At 43.0% G+C, this 18,362-nt stretch overlaps 1 protein-coding gene across 1 annotated transcript in view; it reads right to left on the bottom strand.

The window, feature by feature from the left end:
* LOC141112683 (cocaine esterase-like) overlaps positions 1 to 18,362 on the bottom strand; it is a 36,444-nt gene continuing 18,082 nt past the window's right edge. The window contains exons 6-13 of the mRNA XM_073605683.1: positions 16,398 to 16,511; positions 14,914 to 15,009; positions 14,690 to 14,830; positions 10,434 to 10,508; positions 7,902 to 8,049; positions 7,532 to 7,684; positions 3,488 to 3,560; positions 1 to 2,303 (exon numbers count right to left, since the gene is read on the bottom strand). Of these exons, the coding sequence (XP_073461784.1) occupies positions 2,117 to 2,303; positions 3,488 to 3,560; positions 7,532 to 7,684; positions 7,902 to 8,049; positions 10,434 to 10,508; positions 14,690 to 14,830; positions 14,914 to 15,009; positions 16,398 to 16,511 (987 nt within the window). The 3' untranslated portion in view covers positions 1 to 2,116. The remainder of the gene's footprint in view (positions 2,304 to 3,487; positions 3,561 to 7,531; positions 7,685 to 7,901; positions 8,050 to 10,433; positions 10,509 to 14,689; positions 14,831 to 14,913; positions 15,010 to 16,397; positions 16,512 to 18,362) is intronic.

The following is an 18,362-nucleotide window of genomic DNA, read 5'->3' as shown; positions in this document are numbered from 1 at the left end:
TAAATTAATGTGTCCACTTTAATAGAAAAACAATGGTAAGCATAAAAGATCCGCTCACATATAAAAGTAAAGAAGACTCTCCAACATATCCAGCAGGTGGCGCTGTGATGTTGTGTTGAGCCATAAAATCCCCCAAAAACTTGTGGCCTATCAAGGTGGGGGCTGCCACTACGCTAACAGCAAAGGTGAGGATGAATAGACCAATACGACAACTGCCGTCCAGGTTCCGATACAGTCTGCACCAATGCATTCTCACAGGTATCGGAAATTACGTCACCACCAGTACTCCAAGCCCTTCCTGGATGAAGAGGCGCATCTGTGTGTCTCCAGGACAAAGTACTGTATTTTGAGGAGGCAGCCCCTTTCTCAAGCCCTGGGATGGAGACAAGTTGAGTATTTAAACAAAACAGGAGGGGAAGAGGCGGAATGATCCTAAATACAGTGGAACAAAGTATTACAAGCATAATCCGTTCCAGGAGAATGCTTGTAATTAGGGTTGGAATCATGTGTCCGGATTTCAGACTACCTTAAACCAGGACACATTATTCAGACTGGACTATGGCCTCCCAGCAAGGTTGCTGGCTGCAGTTGTCTAAGCTGAGAGTGTCTGTAACACTCTCTTTCATGCTGCTCAAAGCCAGCACTAACAATCCCCCCCCCACACACACACAGACAGGAAAGGAGAGAGGGCTCGATCTGCTCCTCTTCCTCTTGCCCTTACCCCTCTGTGTCTACCCACACTCCAATCCCTGGCTCTGTGCCTCAGAAAAGGAAATTGGGGCCAGAAATTTGAAGTCCAGCAGCCTCAGATACATCTGGGTGAGAGGTGCTGACTGCCAAGGGATGAGTGAGCTCACCATCCATCCCTGTCTGTGACTGAAGTCTCCCCCTTTCTCTCTCCTGCCTCTGAGTGAGTACAGTAAGGTAAAATCAGGGTTCTCAGAGCACCTCTTACATCAGAGTTCCCCTTTACACCAGAGGCCTCAGTGTTCCCCCTTACATCAGAGACCTCTCCGTACATCAGAGTACTCAGTGTTCCCTCTTAAATTAAGGTTCCCAGAGCATCCCTTATGTTAGAGTCCCCAGTGTTGTCTGGTACATCAGAGTCTGCATAGTCCCCTCTTACAGTGTAAGGGAACTCTGCGAGTTCAGATGTAAAAGGGGAACTCTGTGGACTCTGATGTAAAAGGGGACTCTTGTTATTAACTTCATATGATTAGAAATGTTATTTTTTTAGCAAAATATATCTATAAAAAAATCACTGTGCGCCCCTAAAGTGTTCGGGTTTGACTTGAAGAAAAGGTGGCAACCCTAGATATTCCCATACTCGGGAGAAGTAGCAGAATGTGTTTTGGGGTGTAATTCCACATATACCCATGGCATGTGTGAAGAATATCTCATTAAAGTGACAACTCACAAATAGTTTGCACGATCAGTTTAGGGGAATTTAGAACACTGCATGTTGCTAAAAATTGTGATTAATATCTGGGGAGATATTGGGGGTTATTTACTAAAGGAAAATCCACTTTGCACTGAAAGTGCACTTGGAGGTGCAGTCGCTGTAGATCCGAGGGGGACATGCAAGGAAAATAAAAAAACAGCATTTTAGCTTGTATATGATTGGATGATAAAATCAGCAGAGCTTCCACTCATTTCAGATCTACCCCTTAGATTGAGAGCGACTGCACTTCCAAGTGCACTTGCAGTGCAAAGTGGATTTGCCTTTCGTAAATAACCCCCATTGGGTGTTCATCAGTGCAACGGACCAGGGGTTAAGCCACAAGCGCAAGATTAATTATTCTGTTTTTATTGCTGTTTGTGCTCCCGTTAGTGAGATTCACCCTCTCTATGTGTCCTGTTTGCCGTCATCATTGAAAGTGAAATCCCAAATTTTGGGTTCTCTCCAAAACAGCAACACAGAAGTGCAACTGCATTTTGCAAAGTGCACAGTTTGCAAAATTGTCTTTAGTAAATCAACATCAAAATGTCAGGTATGTCCACCAGCCAACCTCCACACAGAACTGAATTATCAGTCTTTAGTGACATTAAACTTGGTATTTTCCTGTGAAGAGTGTGGAGTGATGACTTCTGTTTTTCTGGGAAGGTCTGGAAAGTTCTACAGCTCGGCATGCTCTTCGTTCTCCTCCGACATCTTACGGATCTTCTCGGGGAGGACTTTGGTCCAGAAATTGAATTTTCTGTCTTTCAGCCTCTGCGCTGCTTTCTGCTGAATATCAATCTGAAGATAGTCTTCATCCTGGCTGTACTGTGGCCAATGAGCCAGGCCAGGCCCGTTTGGGTCACTGCGGAGAGAGGGAGGAGATTATATTTTTACTAAGCTTAGAAACACGGATGGGTGAGGGCAACAAATTGCCAAAGATTCATCCAGTGTGACACTTGCTGGTGTTCCCTTTAGGGATACAAAGATCAATATAGAGCAGGGATCTTCAAACTACGGCCCTCCAGCTGTTGCAGAACTACACATCCCATGAGGCATTGTAAAACTTTGACATTCACAGACATGACTAGGCATGATGGGAATTATAGTTTCCGAACAACTGGAGGGCCATAGTTTGAAGACCCATGATATAGAGGAAACAGGATCTCCTTTCTTCTGCTGGCAATCCCTCTAGTGATATAAAAGTCTATATAGTGAGGCCCGGAGTGAGTTGAAAGAATTGAAGCTAGCAGAGGGCTGGCATGACAGGAGTGAGAAGGGGGGCATCAAGGGGTTAACGAGAATAGGGTAAATGTAGGGGAGTGGTGTAGGGAACAGTTTCCCACCACCCTCCCTGTTTTGTTGTGTGTTCACTTTGCTTTATTTCAGGTGCAGTGCGAGAAGGACATATCATGGCAGTATTGTGGTCTTTGGTGGTGGCAAGATAACCTACGAGATGTAAGTGTGGGGGACTCATCAGTGGTATGGGCCCTCTGGTGTATTCCAGCTAACACGGTTTAGCTGGAAGATGGTAATGGTTGCACTGCGGGTAATGGGTCGTCTCCGAGCTTGTGTTACACGGCTGGCGGCCTAGTACTGAAAAAGGCCCGCAGTGTAGAAGTGGAACAGAGCTAAGCTGGGAAGTGCTGTCAAAGACCACTGGGGGGGAGCAACTGATAGTTGAAGTTTTGTTATGTGTTAAAATATGTTATATATATTTAATATTTGTGATTAAAAGGCTGCTTTGGCCAATTATACTCCATTCCAAGTGTGGTCTCGTTAATTGTAGGTAAAGTTAAGGGGGTAAGGGTGGAGTCAATGGTTAGCAGTCATAGGAAGGTGGAAAATCTTATCTAAGCTGGTCAAGAAGAATCAGGATCTCATTCCTGCTGCTGGTGATCCCTCTAGTGATAATTTGTAAGCTCAGCCAAAAATGTAATGTTTACTTTGCATGGAGTGGAGTAGTGTTGGGTCCTCCATTAATTGTGTTACTGTATTATCAATGAGCAGAATTCACTTCTTGCATTATGGGGGGAGAAGCCTTATTACCCTGTTCGAGCAAAGTTGGCCCAGTATTTCATCATGGTTTTGCTGAGTTTCTTCTCCTCCTCTGGATAATTGTCTGAGAAATAAAAAAGAACTATTTAGTTGTGAGAGTACAAGCGTTCTCAATCAGCTATTCAATAACATACCTATCAACTGTTCTAAATTCATAGGTGTAGTCCCAGATCTTGGCCCTCTGTCCAGCCAATGATGTGTCCCGGGCCATGTCCTGGGATTATACAATAAGAAGCAGCGCTGTGACAACAATGGTATGTATGATAAAGACCAAACAAAATAAATGAATATTAGACCCAAAATTGGGATAAATTACCAAAGTTCATAATAAGGTTCATAATAAACTAATAGAGGAAAAAAGTCCTATCCAGAATCAAATTCAGATAGTGGATAATGTGAGAAAACGTAGATAGGTGGGAATGCATATAAATTCAGTATGTCCTTCACCGCACCACTGTGTTAATAGTAGGAATGCGCGCTTACCAAACGGCAAGCTTAGGGGAGCTTGCGACCTTAACCCGGTCAGGGCCTTTCAGGAATGGAAACACCAAAAAACACACCACCTCCGTTTGAAATAAGCACGCTGTCCACCAAATATCCAGTATTCACTGTAGAGATATACCCTCCTGGCTAGGGGTAAATCTCAAGGGAGGTACACCAAGGAAAGATGAAGAGCAACATAGCGTAATCCTGCTTTCACCATTTATTAAAGGAATATTAAAATTACACTTACACTCGGATGAATAATAAAAGCTTGTAAAGCCGGCCGGCTTGAAGCGAACGCCCATCCTACAGACGGTAGATGCAGCACGTCAGCACGTCAGCACGCCCGACGTACGTTTCGTCACACTCTGACGTCGTCGTCCACTATCTGAATTTGATTCTGGATAGGACTTTTTTCCTCTATTAGTTTATTATGAACCTTATTATGAACTTTTGTAATTTATCCCAATTTTGGGTCTAATATTCATTTATTTTGTTTGGTCTTTATCATACATACCATTGTTGTCACAGCGCTGCTTCTTATTGTATAATTTGTAATGTGTGTATCCCACTTTTAGCGGCTGCTTGTATATTTATCTACTCACTGAATTGTCACTTTTGTTTTTTTCATTTTTTAATAAGTTTTTTATATTACCAAATTTCTTTATATAGCGCAGTGGTTTGCCCTTTCTAATGTCCTGGGATTACAGCATCAAATTTATGTGAGTTATTGCACATGTACAGTAACTCAAAAGAGCATATATGGGGGTCTGGGCTGTGAGTGGGAACATGTTTTGGATAGATGAAAGGAGCTTCTGTAAATCTCAGAAGCTATTTAAAGCCAACTGAACAATAAAACTTCAAAAATTACCTTTCTTTCACCTTCCAAAACTTTAGGTTGAAATTTGGAGATTTGAACACTCCTTATTTTGCTCAACCCTAATGGTTACATTGTTCTTTTATTTCTCTATTCATAGACAGGGCTTCCGAAATGTAGAGGACGATCCCCATCAGATATTTTAATTTAGAAGTTACATTTAATATGAAGTGTCTGGCACACACATTTAGATATGTGCGATTTGTTTTGTTACTGAGGCTGGGTTCACACTTATGCGAATTGGATGTGGATTTTCATGCATCCAATTTGCATGACAGAAGACTGTGATCGACTCTCAATGGAGCCGGTTCGCACACCTCCAGGGCAGCCATGGTCCGCACTGGAAAAGGGTCCTGTGCACCTTTAGCTCAGTTTCAGGACTGAATTCAGGCAAAAATTCAGACCTGATTCACCCATGAAATGGTGAAAAGAGACGCACCGGACCGCCTGCTGTGAGCCGCAGCTAGTGTGAACCCGGCCTAATTTCAGACAAAATTTTAGTTATTGGGGGTTCAGATGTATCCGAATTTCCAATTTCAACGAGTCCAAAAATAATTTATAATGAAACAAATTATCTGAATTTGAATTAAAAAATGAATTTGAATTTGAAATGGATACATACTTAAATGAATACAGTAAGGTTTAAAAGTGAAATAAGATAATGATTCCTACTTAGGTTGATTTATAGAATAGAAAAGAATAGAATAGAATGGAGCAGAATAGAATAGAAGTGAATAAAACAGAATAGAATAGAATAGAACAGAATAGAAAAGAATAGAATAGAACAAAACAGAATATAATAGAACATATAGGAATAGAATACATCAGCATAGAATAGAAAATTAAATGGAATAGAAAAAATAGAATAGAATAAAATAGAGAGAATATAGCCATTTTCCGAAATTCGAATTTTGAATACATTTGAATTACGCATTTTGCCTTTTGAAACGATTTGAAAATAACGAATATACGAAAAGAAAATCAGAATAAATGAAATGAATTCTAAAAGCGAATCATTCTAACATAACGAATATGACGAAACAAAATTATTAACTTAACTAACAAATCCGAAACAAAACATATTTTTTGGTTGTGCACATCTCTACTCACATTCCCTCCTCAGCTTAGAGTGTTTGTTACCCCAACACTTTAAGTTCCTCATATGTGCCCGCTGTACCATGTACGTGTATGAGAATGTATCCTGTTCTTTTTGTATTGCTTCCTTTTTGTGAAATTCCTGGTGTTCCTGCCCCTCTGCTTTTCTATTAAAACTGACCATACTAAGCAGAACACCCTAGCAGTTCTCTAGCTATGCTGAGCTCTCTTCCAATGATCAGACTTGTCCTGACACCCCCCCCCCCCACAACCATTTACTGGGAAGCTAAGTGTACTGCTGTTTTTCCTCCCCCAGCTCTTATGCATCTGAGAACAGAGGGAAAGAGATCACTTACAAAAAGAGAAATGGGTATTTATAATGTTATAATTTATAATGGTATTTATATCTATACAAAAATGTTTTGTGTTTCACTTCTATTTTAAACTGAATGGGTTGTTTTACAATCACTTTAAAGCAGATAAAAATTCGAAAAAAAAGATATTGCCAGGGGGGTGGAATTTTTGGCAGAAGAGACCAAGTATATACTATCAAAAAACTTGTTCTTCTTTCTCCCAGCAATTTTCTATTTTCTATGTACACTGCATGGCGCCTGCTCTGTGCAGTGTACACTGTCAGCTCATGGTCCAAGTGCAGGAATGATGAAGTGCCTATCAGCGGCGGCCCATCCATTAGAAGCACCCGGGCACCGCCCCCTCTCTCCAGGCCACCCCCTATATGCAATGGATAGATTCATGTATAGCATGAATCTATCCACGGCCACCGCGGCCACCTCCTATGCATGCGTCCGGCCCCTTTCGTGGCACCGGGCGAATTAATTACAGCAGCAGGGTTTTTTTTTTAAGCACCTGATTAAAGCCAGAGGCTCTAATAGTCTTCAAAATAGGATGGACTCAGGTCGTAGAGAATGCGACCGGAGCCCACCCAGGTGTGTTACAACAGCGAATGAATATTCGCTGTTGAAACACTGATCCTCAATCCGGCCAATCAGAAGCGGGTGTGAGACCCGTTTTCCGATTGGCCGAAAAGAGAAGACTCCTGATTGGCCGCCGAGGAGGAGGGAGGAAACGGAAGCCGCTGCTGCCGTGATGACCTGTGGAGAGCAGGAGAACGGGAGGCCACCGCCGCCGCCGAACAGGGGAAGCCGCCGGTGATGGGGTAAGTGCTACCAACCGAGGGGGGGGCTGGCATACTGTTTGACACACCCCTCCCCAAAAAAATTTCTACCACCCGCCACTGGCTCCTATGTGCATGTGCATCATTATTGGCCATCCATTGGCTAGAGAGCTCAACCCAAAAGACTTTATAGCGCAGATGGCATCATGAGGTGCAGTGGAGACAGATGCCTGGACCTGTCAGCAATGGAGGACAGCACAGAAAAGGCTGACAGAAGGCTGCCTGGGGTGTCCATCTCTTGAATTACTGGACAGGAATTTAGCTGTGCGTTGGAGTATGTTTCCTCCTCCGCGGTGAATTTTTATTAAAGCAAAAGTCCGAAGGTCCTGACAGAGGACTACTGTTATGTTTTAGGAAATAAAAAGTAATTATCCGTCCGATATACATGATTTATAGAGAATGCCATCTCTCACGAAGGGACCTCCAAACACGAACACGATTTCATCTGCGTGGTCGGCCTTCACCCACTGCGGTCTACTGTCCCCATACAAGGATGGACGGCGCTGGAATTCATAGAAGTAGACTGGGGCTCCGGAATCTGAGAAGGAACCAAAAAAAGGTTTTATATAAATCATGTCTTTGGGTTTACAGGTTAAATAAAGTGTGATATTTATTAAAGTTTAAGGGAATCAGATACATCGAAGTTATTGATCGGATTGATATTACATGCTCAGTTTAAATATTAACAGTGCTCAGTGTAGTTCCTCTATATCAATCAATATGAAGGCCATAAAGAGGTATCTGGAGCCACACACCTCTGTGAAGTTTAGCTATCTTTAGTGAAGGCATGACAAACATGACATCGCCCTGTAGTTCTAGAAAGTGATCTCGGTTTTCCAGAGGGTCGTCCATGTTCCCAAAGTATTCGTCCAGCAATGTGTAATCCAGACCAGAGATCGCACCCTGCACACACAGCAAACACCAAGTCATATTCAGATTTACGACTCCCACCGTCCCTGGCTCTGGACTGCAAAACTAAGGCCGGCCATAGATGGAGCAAATTTCTTTCCTGCAACCCTGTCATCCCCAGGAATTTCTTTCCCACCACGCCTGCTGGGAGAAGACATATATACCACATATACATATACCTATACCAGCCACTAGCAATAATCACATGTAAAATCCGTCAAGCTGGTTGTACCCAAGTTGATGCTACAATGATACATACATCATTATGGTCACGGATCCTGGGACACTGTTAACCCCATGGTCTGAATTTCATCCATCTGCTTTCCAGGTGGGTACACTCAAATCACTGCCATTATATGGGTTAGTCCTGACCAGATCTCCTTCTAGATAAATGGTGACCACCCATCATGCCCACTTTATGGTTTGGCCTCACCAAGATTCCACTTCTAAATATGTTGGAATTGCCAACTCATGGCCCCAATCACCACGATTGATGCTTATTTGTTACTGTGCCTGTGTAGTAACTCAAGGCTGATGCTGTGATCCCAGGACGTGGCCCAAGACAATCTAAAGGAGACTGTACAATCACATTGTAATGTGTGTGCTGAGTATTATCCAGACTGTAGCAATGTATCTATGGGGCATGTTATAAGCTCCATTTAAGGATTAGGCATAGCTCCCAACTGTCCCTGATTTGTCCCTCTTTCCTCCTCATTTGTCCCTGATTTTGGTCTGATCTATATAGTTGTATATAAAATGCACTTTTTATCTTTCAAAACGTGTTTCCCAGTGCTAAACCTTTCATCCAATTTCTAAATTGCTGCATCTGTGGCAGGGGGTGTGCCCTATGCCTACATACTTAGTAGGTGTCATAGTTACATAGTTAGTCTGGTTGAAAACAGAGATATCCATTTCAACCAATAAAAGGAAAAAAGAAAAAAAAATATGATACAATCCTATATACACAATCCTATACCTATAGTTGATCCAGAGGAAGGCAATAATACAGCAAAGCATGATCCAATTTTCTCCAGCAGGGAAAAAAAATACTTCCTGATCCCCTGAGAGGCAATTGGATATTCCCTGGATCAACTTTACCTATAAATGTTAGTATCCAGTCATATTATGTACTTTTAAGAAAGAATCCAGGCTTTTTTTTAAGCAATATACTGAGCTGGCCAGAACCACCTCTGGAGTCTATTCCACATTTTCACAACTCTTACTGTGAAGAAACCTTTCCGTAATTGGAGATTAAATCTCTTTTGCTCTAAATGTAAAGAGTGCCTCCTTGTCCTCTGTGATGACCTTAAAGTGAATAACTCAACACCAAGTTCACTATATGGACCACTTCTGTATTTATATATGGTGATCACATCCCCCTTAATCTCCTCTTCTCAAGAGAGAATTAATTCAGTTTTTCTAATCTTTCCTCATAGCTGAGCTCCTCCATGCCTTTTATCAGTTTGGTTGCCCTTCTCTGCACTTTCTCCAGTTCCCCCGATATCCTTTTTGTGAATTAGTGCCCGAAACTTAACTGCATATTCCCTCATTTCACAAAGTTGTGAGGTATGGCATTAGGAGAGATTTACATTAAAGCATCATTCAACATAAACCAAAGGTGGAGCATGGTGGGCTTTTAATATCCCATATCGACTATGGTGAAGAGATTTTATGCCGATAGTCCCTAGCCCTGACCCTCCCTACCAATACCCTTCCCACTGCCACCACCTTGGGTTTCTTGCAGCCCAGACACTGGTGGGATAAAATGATTCATGTACATTATCTCACAAAAGAGAGTACACCCCTCACATTTTTGTAAATAGTTTATTATATCTTTTTTTGTGACAACACTGACGAAATTACACTTTGCTACAATGTAAAGTAGTGAGTGTACAGCTTGTATAACAGTGTACATTTGCTGTCCCTTCAAAATAACTCAACACACAGCCATTAATGTCTAAACCGCTGGCAACAAAAGTGAGTACACCCCTAAGTGAAAATGTCCAAATTGGGCCCAATTAGCCACTTTTCCTCCCCGGTGTCATGTGATTAGTTAGTATTACAAGGTCTCAGGTGTGAATGGGGAACAAGTGTGTTAAATTTGGTGTTATCGCTCTCACTCGTTCATACTGGTCACTGGAAGTTCAAAATGGCACCTCATGGCAAAGAACTCTCTAAGGATCTGAAAAAAAGAATTATTGTTCTACATAAAGATGGCCTAGGCTATAAGAAGATTGCCAAGACCCTGAAACTGAGCTGCAGCATAAATGTGAGGGGTGTAGCCACTTTTGTGAGATACTGTATGTATATTTGGTGGAGAGAAATCCTTTTGCAGTCAATTACCATCCATTAGACATAAAAAATCTCAGAGGCCTTACCAGAAATGGAGAACGTTTCATCTCCGATTGGATTGATTCCTTTGGCAGCCCGTTCAAGTAATCAGCTCCCAGACCCTGGTCCACAAACACATAGATTACCAAAGCTGCTTTTCACATCAAGAAATCTGTTCTGCTCCTCTCCAGTGACCCTACTAACTGCCAGCTTCATAGAGAGAAAACTCAAAAATCCTGAATCCTACTGACAACGTCCAGCATAGGGTTCTGCCATCTTACTTCTCATGTCTTATCTCCAGCCACCTGCGCTCTTCAGTATTATTATACAGGATCTACAGTATATAGAGTCAACAGTTTGAGCAACGCTTTACAACGTGAGGGCATACAGTCCAGTTACAATACAATTGAATACAGGAAGAATCAGAGGGCCCTTCTCATTAGAGCTTACAATCTCAAAGGGAGGGTCAAGTGATACAAAAGGTAATAACTGTGGGGGATGAGCTGATAGAGAAAATAAAAGTACAGTTGTTAGGTGAGGGCAGGATAGGCTTCTCTGAAGGGAAAAGTTTTCAGGGATTGCCTAAAAGTGAAAAGAGTAGAAGATATTCAGACAGATTGGGGTAGGGAATTTTTAAGGATAGGAGAGTCCTGGAGGTGAGCATGGGAGGAGGTGATGAGGGAACTAGAGAGTGGGAGGTCTTGGGAGGAACGAAGAGAACGATTTGGTCGGTATTTTGAGACTAGGCTAGTGATGTAGCTGGGGCCTGAGTTGTGGATGGTTTTGTAAGTTATTGTTAGTATTTTGAATTTAATTCATTGGATGAGTGGCAGCCAATGGAGCAATTGGCAGATAGGGGTAGCAGAGGGGTAGTAAGGTGGATTAGTCTGGCAGCTGCATTCATGATGAATTGAAGGGGAGATAGCCTATTTAAAAGGTAAACCAATGAGGAGGGAATTGCAGTAGACGAGGCGAGAGATAACCAGGGAGTGAATTAGGAGCTTTATGTTGTCATTGGTTAGGAAGGGGCGTATTTTGTAGATGTTGGGGAGGTTGGGGTGGCAAGCTTTCTAAAATGATTGGATGTGGGGCTGAAAGGAGAGTTCAGAGTCCAGGACTACACCTAGGACCTTGGCATGCAGGGATGGGTTGATAGTTGGGGGACCCAGATGGAGAAAGGAGGAGGAGGGGATGAAGTAGAATTGTAAGTGAAAATGAAGGTGCGGTGGGATAGGTAGGATGAGAGCCGGCAAAGAGCACAGTCTCCGGGACCAAGTGAGTGGAGTTTTTTGAGGAAGAGGGGGTGGTCAACCGTATCAAAACCAGCTGAAATGTCCAGAAGTAGGGGTAAAGAATAGTGTCCATTGGTTTTTGCTATTAGTAAATCGTTTGTGAGTTTCAGTAGAGCAGTTTCTGTGGAGTGTTGAGGGCAAAATCCAGACTGAAGGGGATCGAGAAGGTTATTCTCAATAAAAGGTGATTACTCAGTTGGTTGTAGACCAGGCGTTGAAGGAGTTTGGATGAAAAGGGGAGCAAGGAGATGGGGCATAGGTTGTTAAGATTGGTGGGGTCAAAGGAAGGCCTTTTAAGTATGTGGGTGATAAGAGAATGTTTTAGAGAGTTGGGGAAGATGCCAGAAGAGAGGGAGAGATTGAAGATGTGGGTTAGAGAGTATAGGATATAGTCAGAGGGTAACCGCAGTATTTGACAGGGAACAGGGTCCAGGGGACAGGTGGTTAGGTGAGCGTTAGGAAAAAGTTGAGCAACCTTGTCTATAGTAGCAGGGTTGAATAAGGAAAGTGTTGATTGCACCTGTGGACATAGGGTGTTAAGTATGTGGGGGGGATAACTGTAGAGTGGAGATGTCATCACAAATTGAATCAACCTTATTTTTGAAGTATTTGGCGATCTTCTGGGCAGTGAGTGAGTTAGTAGGTGGAGGTAGCGGAGGACGAAGTAGAGAGTTAAAGCTTGTGTTCCGCCCAAACAAAAAATTAAAAGCCAGCAGCTACACATACTGCAGCTGCTGGCTTTTAACAATAGGACACTTACCTGTCTTGGAGTCCAGCGAAGTCAGCACTGCAGCTGATGTGTCCATCAGCTGTCGGGTGCTGCCGCCACCATTGCGGGTAAGGGAACCCTACTGCACATGCGCGAGGCCCTGCTCCTCTCTCCTACTGGCCCAGGGACAGGGAGAGGAGGAGGGAGGACAAGGGAGCCCCACGGTGATGTCACAGGCCGCGGCCCGGACTCCCGGAAGTGGGAACAGGATACCTGTCAAAGACAGGTATCCTGTCCCCCCTCCCCCCCGAAAGGTGTCAATTGTGGCACCGGAGGGGGAGAGGAGACAAATGAGTGGAAGTTCCACTTTTGGGTGGAACTCTGCTTTAAAGGGAGAGAAGAGTTGACGGGACTGGATGAGAAGGTGGCAATAAGAGTGATAAAATAGGTCTGCCTGGCAGTGTGGAGGCTAGAATTTTATTTTTGGAGGGCAGATTTACATTGGTTGAAGTCTTTGTGAGACTTAAACCCCATACACACTATACAACTTTTGTTGTCTGATTTCCTTTAGATTTACCAAAACCATGTAATGCAAAGGCCTGCCTGATTGCATACAAATTGAAATTCTTAAGGTTTGACCTCATATTATATGGTTTTGGAAAATCTGAAGGAAAAAATCTACATAAAATTTTATAGTGTGTATCCAGCTTTAGTCTTACGCCACAGATGCTTAAGAGTATGTTTTTTGAAGCTTCTGGTGTCATCTGTTTGCCAGGGTTGTAGGGGTCGGGGCCTGATTCTGTGTGCAGTGAGGGGGGCAAGCTCATCCAGGGCAGTCATGGATCTATTGTAGACAGAAGTGGCTAGATTGGGGCAGGAAAGGGGTGAGATTTTGTCACAGAGGTGGTCAGTAGCAGAATAGAGAAGAGAAGTGATGAAGGTTTCTATGGTTAATTGTTAGGTGTTTGAGGGGGAGAGGTGGTGGAAGACAGGGAGAGAGCAAAACTCATAAGGTGGTGATCAGAGAGAGGAAAATGTTTGTTGGAGAGCTTGCATTGAGTGCACAGGTAGGAGAATACAAGGTTGAGGGTGTTGCTATCAGTGTGAGTAGAAGCATGTACCCATTGCTTCAGGTCAATACCAACAACGTGACATCTTTCCTCACCGCTACCTCCTGTATCTACTGGACTCTCAATAAACAAAGCCTGTGCTGCCCCTATTCTTCAGAACTCACAACCTTCCTTGATGATCTCTAGGATTTCTCCAGTACTGCACTTATTCTATGGAACTCACCACTTCCATTATCATCTCCAAGATTTCTACTTGGCTTCACCTATTCTATGGAGCTCATTATCCCCCTCTAATATCTGCAGTTTTCCCAAGCTACACCAGTGCTATGGAACTCTCTACCTTCCTCCATAATCTTTAGAGTTTCTCCTGTGCTGCACCTATTCTGTGAAACTCTATTCCATATCACCTGGATTACTCCTGTGTTGCTTCTTTTCTGTAGAACTCACTGACCCAAAACATGGGAAATGTAAATGTATTTGCAAAGATGTATTAAATATGTGATTTTTCTCAGGCATACACTTAAATAAATAAATTGGGTTCATATTTCATTGGTTGCAGAGGCTTTAAGTTCTGCTTGAAAACCTCTGCAATTAATGCTAAGCACATCCGAGACAGTGGGTTAAATAAGGATTTTAAGATTCAGTCCTGAAAGTTAAGGTCACACAGTAATTGGAGGGTGGAGGCAGGAACTGGCTGCAGACTAATGCCGCGTACACACGGTCGGACTTTTCAGCTACAAAAGTCCGATAGCCTGTCCGACAGACTTTCGACAGACTTTCGACGGACTTTTGGCAGACTTTCAACTGACTTCCTAACGACCGGACTTGCCTACACACGATCACACTAAAGTCCGACAGATTTGTACGTGATGATGTACACCGGACTAAAATAAGGAAGTTGATAGCCAGTAGCCAATAGCTGCCCTAGCATCGGTTTTTGTCCCTCTGACTAGCATACAGACGAGCGGATTTCTGGGTCCGGCGCAGTTACGACATAAAGATTTGAAGCATGTTCCAAATCTAAGGTCCGTCAGATTTGCAACTGGAAAAGTCCGCTGAAGGTCCGGTGAAGCCCACACACGATCGGATTGTTCGCCGGATTTGGTCCGTCGGAGTCCGTCAGACCAGTCCGGTCAAAAAGTCCGACCGTGTGTACGCCGCATTAGAGATTTTATTCTATAGCCATTAGAAGCAGGTTGTTCCCTGCCAGCTCACCTTGATGGATTTCCTACCTGTGAGGCAATCCAGCCAAATTCCTGCTCCGTCACGCCGATAATAAATGGCACTTTGCTGTTTTCTTTGGCAGCCAATATCTCTTCTGCAGGTTTAGGCAGGAAAATTCCATCCACACAAGCTGGTATTGGCAAGAAATTCTACAGAGGTGCAGCAAATGTGAACATGGAGAATCTGTTACAAAAAACCTAACCTCAGGAGAAGTTTGGAGAACATAACATACCGAGTTGGACATAATAGAAGAGATCTCTTGCTCAGACTTCATCCGTAGACAGTCCACCAGAGAGGACGGCTCACATCCCGACAAATTAGCCACAAACTACAAAGGAAGCCCAGAGAATAGAAGGCGTCATTACATTTCTGTCCTCCATCTTTTATTATTACTACTGCTGCCATCTCGTCCTAGTGTCCTGCAAAAACTTCATCGGTACCCAGTATCTTCTGAGCAGGACTGGAGCAACCACCAGGCGAGGGATAAGGGTGGTGTATGTACTGTACACTTCTAAAATGGCCAAACACCCAGAAGCAATATTTAGTTGTAAGTGAAGCCTGGTAGAGTGAGCCCCCAACATTAGATGAACGTTAATGCACATATCCACTTCCAGAGCAGGCCTTTTCTGGTACTTTTTGTTTACACAAACAAAGAATCAATATTTTTTGCTAGAAAATTACTTGGAACCCCCAAACATTATATATTTTTCAGGTGGGTTTTACAATTTTTTTATATCACACCGTATTTGTGCGTTGCTTTTTTTAAACACAACTGTTTTGGAAAAAATACACTTTTTTCCATTTTAATGCAAAAAACATAATACATAACCCATTTTTTTGTAGAGTATAGAAGATGAGTAAAAAGATATCAAACATGTTATACTTTAAAATTGTGCATGCTCGTGCAATGGCAACAAACAACGTCAATTTTACTATCCATAGGTGAAGCTTTAAAAGCCTTTACAGGTCACTACTTTAGATTTACAGATCTGACATTCAGTCATACCTCACATGTGTTAGACAATCGCTGTTTGCGTGCGTACGAGACTGACGCGTGCGTTCACCTTTGCGCGCGAGCACGGGGGATTGGGGCACTTTCATTTTTTTTTTAAATTATTATTTATTTTATTTTATGATTTTTTTTACACCGTTGCGTTAAAAAAAATTGTATTACTTTTATTGCTGCCACGCGGAATGTAAACATGACAGCAAAAGGGATTTGACAGGTACTCTTTATGGAGAAATCTGGGGTCTATAAGACCTCAAATCCTTCTTCAGCCCTTAAAGCATTCGATCACACCAAGATCAGTGATTTTGAATGCTTTTGATCTTTGAAACTGGTGCCGTTGACGTCAGAGTAAAATGGAAGTGATGTCAGGTCATCGCTTCTGGGTTACCGTAGCCAAGAGCCAATCAAAGCCGGGCTTTTTTAAAACCCAGCAATTGCGCTGAGTGGTCGCTCAGGTCTACCAGTGGCATGGGAGAGCCTGAGAAAGCCGCGAAAGGCGGCAGGAGGGGACAGACGTTTAGTTAGTGCTAGTTAGCCGGTAGCTCCAGAAAACGGAACCGGGGTGATGTCTATGGATGCGTCGCTAGTCAGCAAGTGCATATTCTGCATTGACATATGTGGCATTCAAGCAGCTGATTCAGTTTGAATGGGCCTTAATCGTGTTTCTTTATATTGTATAAGTTCAGCACAAAAGGGGAATAACTTACATCTCTAAAGAAAATGACCTCCTTTGGTGAGCTGACCATGAACCCCTGCATTATGGCCACTCCACTTTGTGCGATAGCGCAATGAAACAAACCCCGGGCCAATGGGGAGAGGACCTGAAATCATAAAAGTTGAGAGGTATTCATTTTTAAAATCTTCACATTTTTGCTTCTTTTACTCCATTGCTGCATTCATCCTGGATAACTAGAAGACCCAGCAAGACATAACGGCCCGAGCTTGTAGTCACTAAATACACTACATGGCCAAACAAAAAAAGGGCACCTGACCATTAAGCCTATATGAGCTTGGTGGTTATCCCATTCCAAAACCATGACAATTAATTATTACTATTATTATTATAATACAGGATTGACAGTACAGTATATAGCACCAACAATATGGAGTTGCCCCCCTTCCCATTGGCCATTAATATGGACCTGCCCCCCATGGACATTATTATTAATTTGCCCCTTTATTGCTATAACATCCTCCACTCTTCTGGGAAGGCTTTCCTCAAGATTTTGGAGTGTGTCTATGGGAATTTGTGTCCATTTGTGAGGCCCACAATGTGAAGACCTGGCTCACAATGGAGGTTCGAATTTATCCCAAAGGTGTTCAGTAGTGTAAAGGGCAGGACTCTGTGCAGGACATTCCAGTTCCTTCACACCAAACTGGTCACACCATGACTTTATGGAGCTGGCAGTTGGCATTCCAATTCATCCCAAAGATGTTCAACAGGACTGAGGTCAGGGCTCTGTGCAGGACACTCAAGTTCTTCCTCACCAAGCTGGTTAACCCCCTTTGTGGTCATAGCAACCTATACTCTTCTTGGAAGACTTTTTACAAGATTTTGGAGGGTGTCTGTAGGATTTTGTGTCCATTTGTAAGGTCAGGTACTGATGTCGGAGAATGAGCGGACCTGGCTTACAATCTGTGTTCCAAAACTTCCACACCAAACCGGTCACACCACGTCTTTATCGAGCTGGCAGTTGGCATTCCAATTCGTCCCAAAAGGTGTTCAGAAGGGTTGAGGCTCTGTGCAGGACACTCCTATTCCTCCATACATCACACCCATATGAGCTTGTTGGATGTCACATTCCAAAACCATGGCCAACAATATGGAGTTGATGCCTTTGAAGCTATGACAGCCTTCCCTCTTCTGGGAAAGCTTTCCACAAAATTTTGGTGTGTTTGTGAGAATGTGTCCATTTGTGAGGACAGATAATGATGTTGAATGAGAAAACCTGGCTCACAATTGATCTTCAATCTAATTAATCGCAAAGGTGTTCAGTAAGGTTGAATTCAGCTCTATGCAAGACACTTGATTTCCTCCCCACCAAACTGATCAAACCATGTTTTTCCTTAAAGTAGATGTAAACCCTCTCCTATACCCAGTGAAGTGAACAGCCTCAGATGATACACAGGGATGAAACAAATCTCCCTACATAAGCCCCACTTATGGCAGAGGAATGAAGATACTTGCAGAGCTGTGCTGTGAATCGATCAGCTCTCTGCTAATCTATTTATAGCAGTGGTTTTCAACCTCAGTCCTCAAGTACCCCCCAATGGGCCATGTTTTGGAACTTCCCTTAGATAAAATAGCTCTTATCAATGCCATGTCATTGATGTTGATTTAAAGCAGCTGTGAAAAGTAAAGGAAAACCTGAAAACATGGCCCGTTGGGGGTACTTGAGGACTGAGTTTGAGAACCACTGATTTATAGCACCTATTCCAACACAAATTTTCAGCTGCTGTTATTTCCTGTGTTGGAGAGTTTTTCAGATGTTATCATGCTGATAACAGAACGGAGCAGCAGAAAACCACGGGACCTAGTGCTTTGGAGAGAGGTGAGTAAACACTACAGATATAAGTGCCCAGGTCGAATTTCATAAATCGGGTTTACATCCACTTTACATTGTTGCAACTTTACCACTACAAGATAAAATTTTCTCAAATGGCCAACTCCA

Source organism: Aquarana catesbeiana, linkage group LG11 (assembly GCF_042186555.1).
Source record: "Aquarana catesbeiana isolate 2022-GZ linkage group LG11, ASM4218655v1, whole genome shotgun sequence".
Taxonomy (NCBI): Eukaryota; Metazoa; Chordata; class Amphibia; order Anura; family Ranidae; genus Aquarana; species Aquarana catesbeiana.
This window is presented reverse-complemented; position numbering and strand designations above follow the sequence as displayed.